The sequence below is a fragment of the Anabas testudineus genome, chromosome 14 (assembly GCF_900324465.2).
Source record: "Anabas testudineus chromosome 14, fAnaTes1.2, whole genome shotgun sequence".
Lineage (NCBI taxonomy): Eukaryota > Metazoa > Chordata > Actinopteri > Anabantiformes > Anabantidae > Anabas > Anabas testudineus.
Window position 1 is genome coordinate 4,595,571 of NC_046623.1, and position 16,182 is coordinate 4,611,752.

General features: G+C 42.9%; 1 protein-coding gene across 1 annotated transcript in view; it reads left to right on the plus strand.

Annotated features, from left to right (window-relative positions):
- Nucleotides 1-13,670, plus strand: part of LOC113170751 (peripheral-type benzodiazepine receptor-associated protein 1) — a 51,090-nt gene extending 37,420 nt beyond the window's left edge. The window contains exons 22-32 of the mRNA XM_026372987.1: nt 61-438; nt 664-819; nt 2,604-2,703; nt 4,254-4,396; nt 4,725-4,893; nt 5,666-5,734; nt 7,108-7,155; nt 7,821-7,930; nt 8,036-8,107; nt 8,350-8,448; nt 9,006-13,670. Coding sequence (XP_026228772.1) covers nt 61-438; nt 664-819; nt 2,604-2,703; nt 4,254-4,396; nt 4,725-4,893; nt 5,666-5,734; nt 7,108-7,155; nt 7,821-7,930; nt 8,036-8,107; nt 8,350-8,448; nt 9,006-9,332 — 1,671 coding nt within the window. The 3' untranslated portion in view covers nt 9,333-13,670. The remainder of the gene's footprint in view (nt 1-60; nt 439-663; nt 820-2,603; nt 2,704-4,253; nt 4,397-4,724; nt 4,894-5,665; nt 5,735-7,107; nt 7,156-7,820; nt 7,931-8,035; nt 8,108-8,349; nt 8,449-9,005) is intronic.
- The last annotated feature ends 2,512 nt before the right edge of the window (nt 13,671-16,182 follow it).

Here is a 16,182-nt window from a genome sequence, read left to right on the forward strand (position 1 = left end):
CAGCATGTTTTTTCTAACTTTTAAATAGTACCACGTTGACTGTCTTTCTTCTCCTTTAAGGTTGATGTGACTTCTCCCACCACATCAGCACCTAATGCATCTCCAGTAACAGCAGCTGCACATGCACCAGTAACAGCAGCAGCAGTTTTGGAGCAACACAGAGACGCAGACAGCCCTGGAACGATATGCCCTTTCCCATCTATTACAGACTTCATTGAGGACCCCAGTGCCAAGCTCGGGACCCCTGAGCGCATCCCTACCCCACCGAAAGCTCCCATCACTGATTTCCTTAACCCTCAAGACACTAACGTCCTCCGACCACCCAGCACTTCACCTCTGGAGTCAGAGGTAGATGAGGAGGGAGAAAACACCCGCTTGGTGTCCATCGAGGAGTTCTTGAGACAGGACCAAGAGCCAGCATACTGCAGGAGGCAGCAGGTCAGCCCAATTTATTGTCCCCTGTCTAAAGTAGTGCGGCAGGGTGTCCAAATCAGGGGCATAAGGATGAGCTAAGTTTATAATAGTAATAATAGTTTATCCTGGATATTCAGCTACCAGCTTTGTATGAACCAGGCTGTAAAAACTGTGGAATGTTATTACAATAGGTTCATGAAACAGTCACTTTGGATCATTTGATGCAAGTGTTAACATATATTTTAACAGAATTATGGCAGAGGCCTTGTGGAGCCTCCCAGCGACTACCAAGCAGACAACAGCCGCTCAGACCTGTCAGACATCCTGGAGGAGGAAGAAGAGGAACTGTACTCTGATCATATTGGGGAAGCTCAGGCCAGGGGATATACAGTTAGAGCTAACAGGGTAAAGGAATGAGTGTACTACATGTTTAGCAGTCATATATGTCCAAATTTATCACAAGAACTTTGCAAGTTCTGCTTTTGGAAGGAAATGTGCTACTTGTTAGATGATTTCTTTACTGGCTTCTGTTTGATTGTTTTTGTTTTTTTTTCCCTCTTTCCTTGTTCTTTCCTTTGCATGGCCGGCTTGTCATCTCTTTTGTCTGCACTTCTCTCATTCTCTCTGAACAATACACCTTTACCAACCGAAACTTGCATGCTTTGAACTGGGGTCCTTGTAGTCATGCAAGCTGGAGCCTCCAGATAGTGATGAGGAGGTCCTTGAGAGGATCCTTAAGTTGCCCCCTCAGGCCTATCACAGCAAGCAGCTGTTCAGCATTCCTGAGGTGACAGAAGAGGAAGACAGCAGCCACGAAGACCCTTTAACCCACCACACTCGGCCCAATCCCACCCACTTTCACCCAAAAGACTCTGTGCGCCTCCACCATTCCCCCCCGCACCACACACATCATCCTAATCCCAACGCACGTCCACAATTTCCCCCTCACCATCATCACTTCAACAGGGATCCCAGATCACTCACCAAAGAGCCTTTACCCAGACACAGACCCCTGCAGGTCAAGCCTAAGACACAGCACAGGGTGCACTATGCAGACACCATCGATTATTCTGAAGAAGACAACATGAGTTTATATGAGGGTCCCACCAGCAGGCGGGTCTCAGCCCACTGTCCTCCCAAGCCAACCCCCAACAGCAGAGAGAAAGTACTGCTCAGAGGGCTAGGGGACCGCCTTAGGAGGGAGGCCATGCTCAGGAGTCAGATGGCCGTTGCTGCGGCATTAAACCTGAGCCATGGCCTTACCCTGCCAAGAACCTACCCCATCAGCAAAACAGTACGGTCTCTGAAGTCACCTGTTGGTTGTGAGGTGGAGATCGACGTGGAGTACGGCACAGATGACAATGAGGAGCCTGTGGAGCACAGACCTGGGGAGGTGGTGGTGGAGCAAATGAGCTCTGAGTGGTGGGTGGAGAGGGCTCAAATGGAGCACTGCAAACTTCCCCACGGCCGAGGGATGAAGGTTGAACCACTGGTAAATGTCACTTCAGGCCAGACGCAATGGGTGTGTTGTCCCACTCTGCTCCTCTCCCTTGCAACAGTGTTGACCTTTAATGGAGATCACTTAACTTCACGTCTGACACTTCTATGTTCTAATGTTTCTAATGTTTTTCAACATTATCAGTGCAGTGGACAAAGGGAGGTCGGGTCACCTGCTTAAAAAAATAATAATAAACAATCACCCTACAGTAAATCATTCAGTAAAGTCATGGTGCTTGGGATGGCAAAATGTAGCCAGACAGTGGTTACATATAATTTAAACACGTTTGTCACAACTACCCGGCCTGTAACTTCTAATCTTTATAATTCAGCTGAGGTTGAAGAACAACTATTGTATCTGTTCTCTCTCTGTCTGCTGCACTAATTCCTGCTGCTGTCAAATTCTCCTACACCTTGGAAACCACCCAACTCTTGTTTTAAATTAGTCAGTACCGCCATGTCCAATGGTAGCTTACAGTGTGTGTGCTTTGTTGTGTGTATATGTCTGCTAACACCGCCATAGCACAAAAAAGGAACATGTTTATGTTGAAACAGTAGATTGCTGGAAACCGGATGCATTCGATGTTCAGTTTTTCTAAACCCTGATGTGTCCCCTCCTCCCTATTTGTGATTGTGTTTCCTTGTTCGACATTTTTCTTATTGCCTTGTTTCTTTTTCTATATGTTGAGCAGGAGCACAGCGAAATCCCTCCAACTGAGGCATGTCCACCGTGGGGAGGCCAGGCCGAGCTGTCTGCTAATCCAGTGTGCTCACAGGCCAGGCATCTCAAAGGTTGTTGACTCTTTCCTGTGGTGTTTCTCATTTCCTCTGTCTCGATGCTTTTTTTAATGTTAATATGCAGCCATGTAGCCATGCAAGCGTATGAGGCAGTGCTTACACACCTGTGCTTTCTGTTATCTGCCTCCCCCCTCTCACATGATGGTAGTCAGATTAGCAACTTGTGTAGGGAGGGGGTCAGAGGGGAGGAGGTGCTGTAGAGAAGTGGGAGAAAGCCTACTAAGCTGAGAACCGGCTTAACCCAAAGTGGCTTGTCATGACAGGAGGAAGTGACAGACATTAAAATAGTAACTTTGATTAACCAGCAGAGAAACAGGCTGCAGTGTGGACAGTTGAACCCCCTTCTCTTCCGATCTGTCACACCTTCCTATACCCTCTTCTGCTCTGCTCATTTGCCTTGATGACTCAGACTGCTCACTCATTTTGTAAACCTGACCTTTCTGATGTATGTGTGGGCGCACAGTGGACTACACAAATAAATGCATAAGCATACACGTGCACACAGATAGAGGAAGGGAGCAGGGAGAAGTTCTGTCCTATCTACTAGAAAAATCAGTGAGGATGTGAAAGTATGCAAGTGTTCTGCCCGTGACTCTTGCCACAGATGGGCCAAATCTTCCTAATGAGATAGAGAACACATCTCTCTAGGGCAGCTTAAATTCTCACTACAGCTCTTCAAATGTGTCTCTCGCTGTCAGAGAGCCTTCAGTTCTACAGTAGTGCTTTTAGTGAACCTCGAGTCAAACGTCATGTTTGCGATGCTGTGCCATCAGCCAAATTTAAAAGCAGCTTTGAATGATCTATGACACTCAAGACATTAATTAAAAGCATGTTTGCTTTTATTTTTTAAGGTGTGCTTAAGGATGTTTTTTCTGTGAGCGGCACCAGATTTAGGTTAGACAGTGGGTCAAACACTGTTTCCTTTGTTGCTCAGTTGCTGCACATTATGTACGGGTGCACGTTTGTCAAACAGTTCACACAGATTAGGATCAGTGGTTTAGCTTGATTACCTCTTTTAAGGACATGCCTGTGCTGGGCAAACACTGTGCACAGCAGCACTGCAGTTGGTGGGTGGTTGGGGGAAGGGAGGGGAGTGGACAACTGCAGAACTAACTGCAAGCTGTGCATGGCCTCTATGAAACTGATCTGCTGTGGGAGATAATTAAAATAGAAAACGAGTAAAGTAGCGCAGCTAGTATTCTGATTATTTTCTTGATTCGTAGATTCATTGGTTTGTTAGTACAATCTTAGAAGTTCAAACAGTAAACTAACCCTAACCCTAACCCAATAACATCTTTAAATCTCTTCTTTTCTCTGACCAAGAGACCCCAGGATAGAAGCTGCAACTAGCAAATGGACCCGGAATGAGCAGATTTGTATTTGTTTCAAGTTTAGCTTCTTAAATCCATACTTGGAAGAAGTACAGTAGCTGTTAGTTTGGGAGTCATAACATAACCAGTGCCCTCAGTACTGCACTTGTGTAAACAATATGAAGGCTGTGTGTGTGCGTTCGGTAGGCATCAGTCCTGTATCTATATCTGCAGGTGGTGTTGATTCACCAACAAAGAAAGGAGACGGTGACATACGCATCTTTGTGGCCCTCTTCCCTTATGATCCTACCACCATGTCACCCAATCCCGACGCTGCTGAAGAGGAGCTGCCCTTCACTGAAGGACAGATCATCAAGGTTCGTCCTTCACAGCTCAGAGCCCACTGGAATAAGACTGACAATCATGCAGGTCTCTGACAGTCAGCCAGCTGTCATAGTGTAGTATTTGAAAAAATGCGTTATACTGGCAACTTAACATACTGGCAGTGTTTGCTGTTGTTAGATGAAAGAGTATAAAGTCAATAGAACACACGGTGTCCTTATGACTGATTATGATACATATCACATGACACATGTTCTGAACCCCAAAAGCCATTACTTGATAGGTGACGTCTGTTGTATTAAAGTTTCCACTGAGGAAGAGGCTTCGGAGTTTAATAAACACATCTTACACTTCTCTCCTCAGGTCTACGGAGATAAAGATGCAGATGGGTTCTACCGCGGTGAGTCTGGTGGTCGTCTGGGCTACGTGCCGTGTAACATGGTGTCTGAGATCCAGGTGGAGGATGAGGAGACTCGACAGCAGCTGCTGCAGCAGGGCTTCTTGTCCACAGCGGCCTCAATGGAGAAGATAGGTATGTGGCAGATGTAGTAGGTACCTGGAGACCAAATTCTGTGTCAGTTACACGGCCAAATGATGTTGTTATGTTGTCCGCCATTTCCCTTGATAAATGAGCTGTTTAGACATCCTTTACCAGAGGTCTAAATTGTGATGTCTTACTCATAATGTCACTGCTGTTCATGTTCAAGTGGCAAGTGAAAATGGCAGCACCAGTGTTACAGAATCCATACATTGGCACATTTGCATCAGTTTGAATGAAAAGCTTCCTCTGGACCTCATCAGGTCTACATTTCAGTTGAACTAAACTCAAATGGATACAAAATGTTCCCTGTGGTGTTGTTTAGGACAGTTTTGTGGTTTCTTGTACACTGTGGTGCTATCTAGGAAATCAGAACCATCTACTTATTCTCACTCAGACTGCGTTTTTATGCAGGTGTTGAAAAAAATAAGCTGTTTGCTTGAAGTGAGTTGAGTGTTTGCCTGTGGTGAGTGGTAACGAGCCACCCAGCAAACTCAAGCAGTCACTTTGCTTTCATTTCCTGCTTTTACCCAGAGCAGTGTTTACAGATGGTTTAACCTTTTCACTTCCACTTGTTCTCTCACTGCTGTGTCTGCTGCTCACTGGTTGTCATTTTTAAATTGCTCTCCTTCACTTGGCTTTTCATAGTCTGGTCTGCTTCTCAAAAAAATATTGCATCTCTGTGTTTCTTTTTGGTTTCATTTATTTATTTATTTTTTTATTATTGTTATTTTATTTTGGTTTTCCTTTCTAAAACTCTATAAAGGCACTCGCACACACGCACAGCTTCCACGTCGCCCTGTTCCACCGCCGAAACCGAGACGATCCAAGAAAGGTGTGTCTCACTGCAGATTGCGGCTTCCCGCCTCCCCCTTTTCTTCTCCTCTCTGGTTTGCTTCTCTTTCGCTCTCTTTCACTTTAGCTTTTTGCTCTTTCAGTTGCTGCTTCTCACTCTGTGGACCAGGGGGGATTTTTAGGTCAGCTACTGTAGTATTGAAATCAGACAGCTTCTCAGCATCATGGGCAAATATAGCCATTGTGAATAGTGTAGTTTCATGTTGTATTATTAAGCCTACTGTTGCGATTTCCTTTCATTTGTAAGCTATTTCAAGTAACAGCTTTTTATGATTTTGATTCTATTAATAACACTCAAGCAGCAGCTTTGCAGCTGCACACACGAGTCAGTCCTGTCAGTTTTCATTGGATTTTCATGTAATAAATTCACACATGAAATCCAAACTCTAAGTATTTGGGCAGTTATTCAATTTGAAAGATAATAACTGATATTATATTAAAGTGCCATTGTGGAAAATCCTTTACAGGCAATGACAGCCAGAAATCTTTGACCTACAGGCATCAACAAATGCTGTGTATCCTCTCTAGAGATGCTCTCACGAATCTGCGCTGCAAACACCTGCAGCTTTTTGCAGATCAGTACATTGAGTCAGCCTGTCAAAAGTATTCCACATCTTTACCCTTAATCTTACTGCATATTTATGCATTCATACCTGCTGCTTCTGTCAACAGTGTAATCACAAATAAATGCCAGTGTGCCAGTTCTGCTAGCAGTCATACATTTCCAAGACACATGAACATTAGCCTGACAGGTGAGCTGTTATGATTTTAGTCATGAGCTGTTCCTGTTTTGAACCACACTGAACCACACTTTCCATCAGTGTGATAAAGGTGCCTTACTATTATCTTCTTCACATGCACAGTCACCTCTTTACTCGTCACACTGACAGCCACCACAGGCTTAATAGCAACTCTGTATTGCATGACGTTAAAACAACACAGCTGCCAAACCATCATTTAGTAGCCTGTTGCCCAGTTACTTTTGCACTTTTGCAAATTGGGTACAGTGTGTAAAAAGACCTACATGTACTATTATTTCCATATTTATGTAAACCTGCTCAATTTGATGGTGAGGCTGGGCACTTTAATATTCTGTCCATTATCTTATTTTAGCTTGAGTACCAGAACTCTCCAAATAACTTCAGTCTACAATTCTGGATCAGTGTGGCCAGCGTATTGCATGATGACCTTAAGGTCACTAGATGAAGCATCAATCCCCTCTGATCATCTGTCCTTCCACTGTGATGTCTCAAACATACTACAAATTCAGAACTTTGGTTTTGTGATCTTCTTTTGCGTCTATCATTGCGTGATAGTGTTGTATGCTCCTCTCCCTTACCCCTTCTCTTACAGTGGAGTCTGCAGCGCTGTGGGAGGAGAGTGTAGACTCTTCCATCCAAGGTTTGTAGTTAGTGCTTTGACTCTCTCCCTCTCTGCCTGCGCCTGCATGATCAAACGGCCGTTTCACCGGAAACCAACATGTGTTTACCTGATATTTAATGTGTTTCACTACTCGTTTTGCATTGTTTTTATTGGTTATAAACATGAAGACTGTATTTAAGCTGCTGGTAACAGGACTTACCATTATCCATCCTTGCAAGAGTATGTCTGAAGGGAACAAAAGAATATTTTTCCTTCAAGTCATACATATCATAATACCAACCAGTGCCTTCTTCTAACTCCTCTTTTCATTTCACAGTTCATCATTTAATCATCTAATAATTATCTTTGTCTTCATTTTTTATAACTGTGTTGCAAAGTTTTAGGTCCACTCTTAATCCCATGACAAGTGTTTGCTGTGACAGATGTTTAGCAGCACAGCTCAATCTGCTGCAGCCTTTTTAAATGGAAATAAAAATGCAAACTCTCGCTGCTCATCTCCCGTTGTTCTGTTCTGCATGTGTTGTGAGTGTTCCTCAGCTTAGCATGGCGCTGAGTAAGTCTGGCAAGCAGACACGATGAGCTGCATGCTGATGGGCTCATTGGAATTGCAGACACGTCTCCCTCGTCTAATTATCAGGATGTCAGACTCAGCTGGTCGCCCCCTCTCTGTGTTTAACTGACAGATCACAGCCAGACTGCTGCAGCTGCAGGGAACCCGGCCCCAGGAGCATGCAGGATGGTCGCCATCTTTGATTACGATCCACGAGAAAGCTCCCCTAACACTGACATAGAGGTGAGGCTTGTATACACCTGATAGAACTACAGATACACATAAGACCCTGTACTTGTAGCAGTAGGTTTTGTTTCTTATGAATTTGTTTGTTATGACTGTGTTCAGGCTGAGCTGACCTTCAGTGCAGGAGACGTCATACAAGTGTTTGGAGACATGGACGAAGACGGTTTCTTCTACGTAAGTGTACATGACTTTGACAGACATAGTTTGAACTTGTTTGGGGTGATTTTAGTCACAATATACACCATGTTATTTTGTTAGCATATACAACTGTTGCCACAGTATAGGTTTATAGGTGTTAGTTTGAACAAAACAATAATAATAATAATAATAATGATGACAGTATTGTATTGTAATGGAAGGATTTAGGTGAATTCCAGCTCTGTGTTCTTTTATCTGATGTTGTATTTAACTTCCAGGGAGAATTGAATGGACATAGAGGTTTAGTACCCTCCAACTTCCTGCAGGCCTTACCAGAGGATTCTCAGCCTGCACCAGAACCCAGAAGAGAATCACAGGTAGCTGCATTTCTGTCCATTCTCTCTGCACAGCTGTATATAGATCAGGCGACAACCTCTTGACCTATTTTCAATTTCATTATGTGTGTTAACATTTCTTTTTTCACATTATCTTTTAATCATTTGCAAACACATCCAAAGTCATTTTCTGTTTCTTTAATTTCTTCTTCTGCACTCTTTCCTGCATGGCCAGAAGCACAAACGAACTGTACACTTTGAGAAATGATCGTAAGTGTTTCAAATAGGACTCCAGCAGCTCAGCAATCAACCCTAGTCTCCCCGCTTCACTCTCTGTAGTTCTGCTCCTTTGTATCACCTCCTGGAAAAACCATTAGTTCTGGTTTACTGTTCAAACTGAAGTTTAAATCCACGGTAACCGCTCCTTTCCTTGTATTTTCTGTTTGTCCTGTGTCTAACTGTAGTTTCCACTACTATATATTACTGAGTGCATACAGTGTAAAACTAGAACCCATCCAAGTCAGTTAGATATTTTTAAAAGATGTTGAAACTCTAATGTCTTTATTGCTCAAACGCATATTCTTACTTTCATCCTCAAGGGCACCTGGACGTCTTCCACAGAGCTACAAGATCCAGGGCCCTCAACATTAGAAGGCGGTTTGCACCTCCCACCAGAATCTCCTTCCCATGACCCAGCAGAGCACACATACCTCCCACCCACTGCAAGCCCCACATCAGTTCTGGACCTGTCTCCGGGTCCAGCTGTTACTTCAGCTGCAGTGGAGGCCTGCTGCTCCCCTTCACCCCCCCTTCCAGCAGTGAGCCCGGCACAACCAGACAGCTCTGCACCAAGCAAGAAGAAGAAAGGCTTTTTTGCCAAAGGCAAGAAGCTGCTAAAAAAACTGGGATCCAGCAAGAAAGAATAAGAGTCAGGACAGCTGACTGAGGATACTTGCATTACGTTGAAAGCACTTTTTCTATTTGCCCTGTTAGTCTCAGTCGGTAGTCATTGCGCTTAGTGGCTATCAGATCTAATAATCGATGCTTTAACCGTCGGTAATTATTACTATTAACATTAGCCTTAGAACACTGCTGTTGGTGAACTTTCAAACATCGCTCAGCTTACACGGGCATGTCGAAGTGCATGTTGAAGTGTACAAGCTCATAAATATACTCACTCAAATAACATACATAAGAATTTGCAAATTGTAAACTAATTAGCACTTTTACTGCTTCATATAAAACTGGTGTAAATCTCTCAACTGAGATTAGGATTTTCCTAAGAGTCTGATGCCGAAAGCAGACATGCAGACTCAGACACAGCTAATAAAACATTAGCTTTAATGTTCACGTACTGGTGCCACTTTATAATAGAAGCAGCAGTGTGTCTCTTCCTCTGTGTGACTATAAAGAATGCACTACACATCCTGAGTGGATGTTTTTGATGTTTGTGTGTGTGCTTGGTCCCACACTTGTGTTTCTTGTCTTTAAGAGTATTTATTCATTACTTTGTACAGATCATGTTATTTATTTGTTTCAAACTCTGCCCTGATCATCATCAGATCGCATGAAGTGACATCAGGGCAGGAAGTTAGTCATACCATGCTGTTAGAAACGGTGGTGACCCACTTTGATATGTGTAGTTTTTGGGCTTTGAGGTGATGAACAGTCTTTGAGTGTTAAATGTAAAGAATGTGTGTGTGTGTGTGTGTAGATGAAGCTGTGCAGTCCACTGGTGAGACTGAAACCAGATGCCTTTCTAAGACATTAACACGGGAACTCTCGTTGTTTGTGACGACCCTCACAACTGGCCTGATTGTTAAATATTACGTATAATCTGTCTGTGTTTCGGTGTGAGAGAAAGACCTGCTGTGTGTGCACATTAAGTATTATCCTGTGAGCGATAGGCTGTTCCAAGACATAATTCCAGGCAGAGTTTAGCCCCAAGTACTAGTTTTATTATATGATAGTGTTTCCATGACATTCCTGACTAATCAGAGCATCATTCGGTCTGTACATCATCACCAAGGTAATGTCATCAGATGTCTTTTGTCTGGCCAATAGTTTAAAACCCAAAGATCTTGCATTTTAAGACGCAGAAACTCTGCCTGTTAGTTATCATAATAGTTGCCAATTATTTCTCTTTTAATCAACTAATCCAGGGGTTTTCAAAGGCTCCACCCTTGAAAGAAATATACAGGATGCTGCTGCAACCCCCAAACATCCACCCTCTTTTTAAATGGATTTTTTCTGTGGGTGTTTTTGGGTGCTTTATACAGGCTAAAGTCTGTAGCCTGTATAAAGGCCAGAGGAGAGCGTTGTAGGGCTATTTAGAGCACTGAAGAACAAATATATGTTGGGCAATATGAAAAGGTTCATTTGAATGGGTTTTGTCACTCCTGTCAATTCGGCAGCAGTAAAACTACACCCGATTAGCCGTTCACAGTTCCTCTTTGTAGTGTCACTGCCTGCTAGTTTGTAAACTTCTGGGTTCATTGATTAACTGACTGATGGTGGCAGCTGTATCTATTTTATACTTCAAAACCAAAAGACTGGACTCGCTCCTATCACTCATCTTCAGTTTAATATCCACATTAGAGTGAAGCAGCGTCCTCACTGCTGGTCACCATAACCACAGTAATTAAGGGCCTGATGCTGAACACACAGCCTCTCACCCACTGTCATTCAGTATGTTCTCAGCGTAGCGTAGCGTGTCGTGTGGTTTTAAGTGTAGCACGACTAACAGTTCTCAGTCCTGGCACCGGTGGCTTGTGTTGCTGCTGTACTGTGACAGACCCTGCAGCAACGTGTGCGTTCTTTTGCCTCCGTGTTAGCATTATGATGAGGTTCAACTTGTGGTGTATAACCACTGGGTCACAGAGGTTATAACATCTGTACCAGCCCACGCAGCGTAGTTAGGATTAGTGCACCCATTAGTAACATGACATTGTGTTGCATTGGTTGGTTTTCACTGAATGTGCTGTAGTACTTTAAAAACCGAACCATAGCGTATTGTTAATGATTTGTGACGGCGCTGTTCTACGAAGCTGTGGTGCAGGTCTTCAGTTTTGAAGTGAATGTGTGGACCAGGCCTTAGTGTTCAGCGATCGTTCACTCCTTTTATCTGTCAACACAGGGCTGTTAGGTGACTTCTCAGGTTTTTCACTTAAGTAGTTTCTTATTCATGCTGAGCCACCTGTTGACTCCGGCTGTCACAAACAGCAGAATACGCCAAAATCCTAAAAATCTGAGGTGCTTTGCCTGTTACCATAGCTGCTGTACGAGAGCGAGCGAGCGAGCAGCAGCATGGGAAGCATGGAGGAGCATCAGACCTAGTTTCACTCACATTCGTTTAGGTTAAGTTTTAAGTTTCCCACATGGGGGGTCATACGTGATGACACAAGTTGGAGACTTTGTTTTTTTAATGTTACATAAAGGGAGCGTGAAGATGCCAAGGAAAAAACAAAGGGGGGGGGTGAATGAAGACACTTTAGATGTGACGTAGCCGGGACAGAGGCAAGACTGTGACTGTACTGTATTTATATTTTATTTATGTCATCTGTCTGTTTTAAATGTGGGGGTCGGATGCTCAAAAGTTGCCGAAATGTACAGCGCATTTTGTACTGATCTTGTATTTGACAGCCTTTAATGCACAAGTATTCCTCCACCTGCTGTGTAGTGAGTAGACCAGTTAGGACCTAGACCCATGTAGGCAGTGTTTCTAGCTCAGCTGATCATATTTAGCCTTACAAGAAGACCTTGTTTAGTCTTAATATGTTGTTTACAGGATGTTTATTGACTGCATGCATGTTCTACCCGTCTTCGGCCTTATTCGTGTCACTGTCATGTTTGTGTTTTCTAGGCTGACCTTTAGGGTTGTAGACTGTCGATGCAGTGGAAGAGAAGCTGCAGTAGCTTTCTGTATTTAATAACAGTGTTGGCTATATTTTCATACAACACGGAAAGCTTTTCTCTTTTTCTTTTTTTTTTTTTGTTGGCTTACCTGACCTGCATTCATTGTTTGAAACAAGTGGAAGACTGACCTTTTTTATATATATATATATATATATATATATATATATATATATATATACCTGTTTTTATTACCCATTTGGAAGCTCGTCTGTAAATATTTTTGTTAATATTGTTCATTTTATTTGATTTTTTTTGCATGTTTAAGCAGTGTCCATGGAGGAAAAGTAACTAAAGTAGTACACAGAGGATTTGGTGACTTGAAATTGTGATGGTTCCTTTCAAAATGGATCTTTTTACAGGAATAAAGTATGTATATTTTCACAGAAAACACTGAACGTGTGGTGTTGCTGAAAAACACGAGGTGCGACAAGATGCTTGTTCATTTTTCATTTTTATTCAACATCATACAAAATGCACTTTATATGTACATGATAACTTTATTTTTTGGGTTTCAGGACATTTATAACAGATCAATTATAAAATGGAGGAAAGAGTTGCGAGCTTTGCTGCGCGCCACACACCGCCCATGTGAGCTGACTGTGGCAACACTCTGGGTAATGCATGGCCTTGCGAGACAAAGCAGCTTCCTCTTTTTCTGACTTCCTGCGCAGGCGCCATGTTGGACCTCTCCTTTCCCTGTAGCCAACAGTACACTCATCCATAAAGTAGGAAACACTACACTGTGGTGAGGAGTTTAGTAGTGCTTTCTACTTTATGGATGACTGCACTGTACATCCACCAATCGTCTTCCGTCTCGCGTCTGTTCCCCGCTTCTCTCTTCTTCTGCACCTGCACCACCTTCTGCAGCTGCACACACACTCTCACCAACACCCCACCCGGACACACTTTTTTTTTTTTTTTTTTTTTTTTACACCAAACTGAAACTTCTCAGCCCAGCGCTCAAACAGCCCTCGCTTTTGTCAAACCAGAAAATGCACACTTCCTGATTTCACTTGAGCCATTTGTATGCAGAGTTTTCCGCACAGTTGGTTCAAATTCAAATGAATTGTTCAAATTTAAGTTGGTGTATGAGACGGATATCTGTCTCAAACTGTCCTTCAGCTCAGTTTTTGAGGCAAAAGTCAGAAGTAAGCTGCCAGGGGAAGTGCTATCTTGAGGAAGCCATTTTGGCAGGCATGAGTAAGCTTTTCTGTCTGAGCAACAGACAACTTGGTACAATCAAAAGTCATGTTGTAAAGGTTCAACAGTAACTTATCAGTTAGCAGTTGAAAATTAACTTGGAGAAAATGCAAAGAAGAAATGAGGATCAAAAGTATACAATACACATTATAAAATATATAAAACATAGCATGACTACTGCATACAGTGAGAAAATTCAGTTTTTAAATACAGTGTTTTGTTTTTTTAAACAAATTCCACATTCACTTCTGAATAAAGAAGACATTAACTCAATCAGACACGTTTAACACTGACTTATCGTTCATTCTCTCTTAAAATGCGTTCAGTCGTTTTTAAATGCCGTCACAAATAATTCTAGCATTAAATAGATAACGTCCTCCATCATCATACTTTACCTCAGGCTTCCTTTTTCTTTTCTCTCTTTGTTTTAATTGACTCTTGTCCGGCAGCCTCCCAGGTGTCTTCTCTCTGTCCAAGGACTGGATGAAGAAGAAGAAGAAGAGGCTGTCTCCTTTTGAACCCTCCACAACCACGTGATGTAACCACAGGAAGAGGTCTAACAGTCACAGCCCGTCTCTTTCTCTTCTTCCGTCCCAGCTCTGTGCTTTTTGCAGGCGCTTCTTTAAAAGTGCAACTGAGACGATTTTTTTAAGACGCCACATTTTGAAAATGACACAAACTAGGTGTGAGACAACTGGTCCTCCATGTGTTACTAGCAAACACTTGAACGCCCCACACCTTCATTTTTAATCATTTCTATTTTCTGCATACACCTGAATTCATTTGTTTAGGGACAAAGCTCAGTTTTATTACAGTGCTGCGTGTGATGGTGTTGTTTCTACTCATGTACAGCACAGTGTTGGGTAAGGAGCCCAGAATGAAATAGGGGGAGGTTACAAGACACCGAGCTTATCTGTTGCTGTCAGGTGCAGGTGAACAGTTCAGTGTCTTGTAACATGTTAAACTTTTTGTGACATCCATGAGGCGCACATCCTGAGATCATCTTTGCCTTCAGAGGACGTCTCTACAGAAGAGTGTGTGAATTAGACCACAGAGAGGTACCAGAAGTACCTGATGGGTAAAAAAGGACATTTCCTGTGTGAAGATGGTTTCACTCACTCGCTGACGTCCTTTTACTGGAAATAGCGTTTCGAGCTCAATTCCTGTTAAATGAGTTAAACATCGGTGGCTGCTGTTGGTTCTTTCTTGACTGAAACGAGGCTCAGCACGTCAGTGTTAGGTAGTCTGTTCAGAATGAAATGGTTTTTTAAGGAAGCCAGTTGTGAAATGGCAAAAAAAAGTGAGGAGAGGGCAACATCCACAGTGCATGTGTTACAAATGATGAGTATGAGTAGTATTCATTTACTCTTTCAGTGTACATATGGGCATGTGAGTACTGCTTTAAGATAGACTTCAAAAATGTGAACCGATCCTTTAATGTTTGAAACGTCTCGTTCGAGAGCCTCGTTGTCGTCACCGTTCGTCATCACCCTTCTGCTGGTTTTGAAAAGTGAGAGGCCACGGCTTTCAATTCCCCCTAAATGTAAATGCCCAACTGTAGCTGTGCGGTTTCTCACGACGCTAACCTGGAGGGGAGTTGGGTTAGTCCCCTTCTCAACCCCCCCCTCCTCCTCACCATCACCATCACCCCAAGAAGTTCAACAGACTGTGGATGACGGAATAAAGTGAGTAGTTCAGTGGAAACTTCAGCACGTGTGTTTCACCAACAGAACACACTATACATGGAGCACAAGCGGGGGGAGGGGGGGTCAGCTTAGTCCATTTACTCAGGTACAAGTCAGATCTGCTTTATAAATTCTCAAACCAGAAGCAGAGTTAAGAGAAATTATAAATCAGTGTCCTAATATCTGCTTACAACTACAGTCACAAGAGAAATCAATGACAGTACAGGTATATACTAACACGACACAGTCCCACCCATCAAACATACAGAGTGATGGTGGAGTAAGTAAGTGAAACAGTGTTTTAAGTGTCCATCTTATGAATAGCACACTGACACTGTTGCTAAAATGCTATAAAGAAAGAAAAGTTTGCAAAAGTCTTCCCCTGTATATTTGTGTTACTCTTTCCATCACAGGCTCTGTTCTCGGGGGCCATGTGTCACTGTGGTTATGTAACATATAGTGTGTGAAGAGAAAACTCTTTAGCGTCTACTACCTCACACTACTATAACTTAATTCCCATGACACCAACAGATGTTGGGAGAAAAAGAGAAGACATCAGTGCGACACTGATACGTCTGAGGGTGGTGGATGTGGGAAACAAATCAGTGTGTGTGTGTGTGTGTGTGTGTGTGTGTGTGTGTGTGTGTGTGTGTGTGTGTGTCCACTTCACAACAAAGGCTCGACATAAAAAATGATATGGTTATGATACTAAAGGACAACATTTCTGAAAGGCAGGGAGCTGACGTCAGCTGGTGCACCAGATAAAAGTCAGGAAAACACTCACACACTGAGGCTGCAGAGACCTACTTTACAAGAGAGCGCCCTGGGTGTTCGTTTCTTTTTTTTTTTATGCTAAATGTAAGCGTATAAATACGTGATGCTCCAGTTACAAGTGAAACAGGACTTGTTGAAAATACCCAGCATATGCTTGTCTTTAAAAGCCACACATTTCGTTGTCACCTTTAACCCTACAATC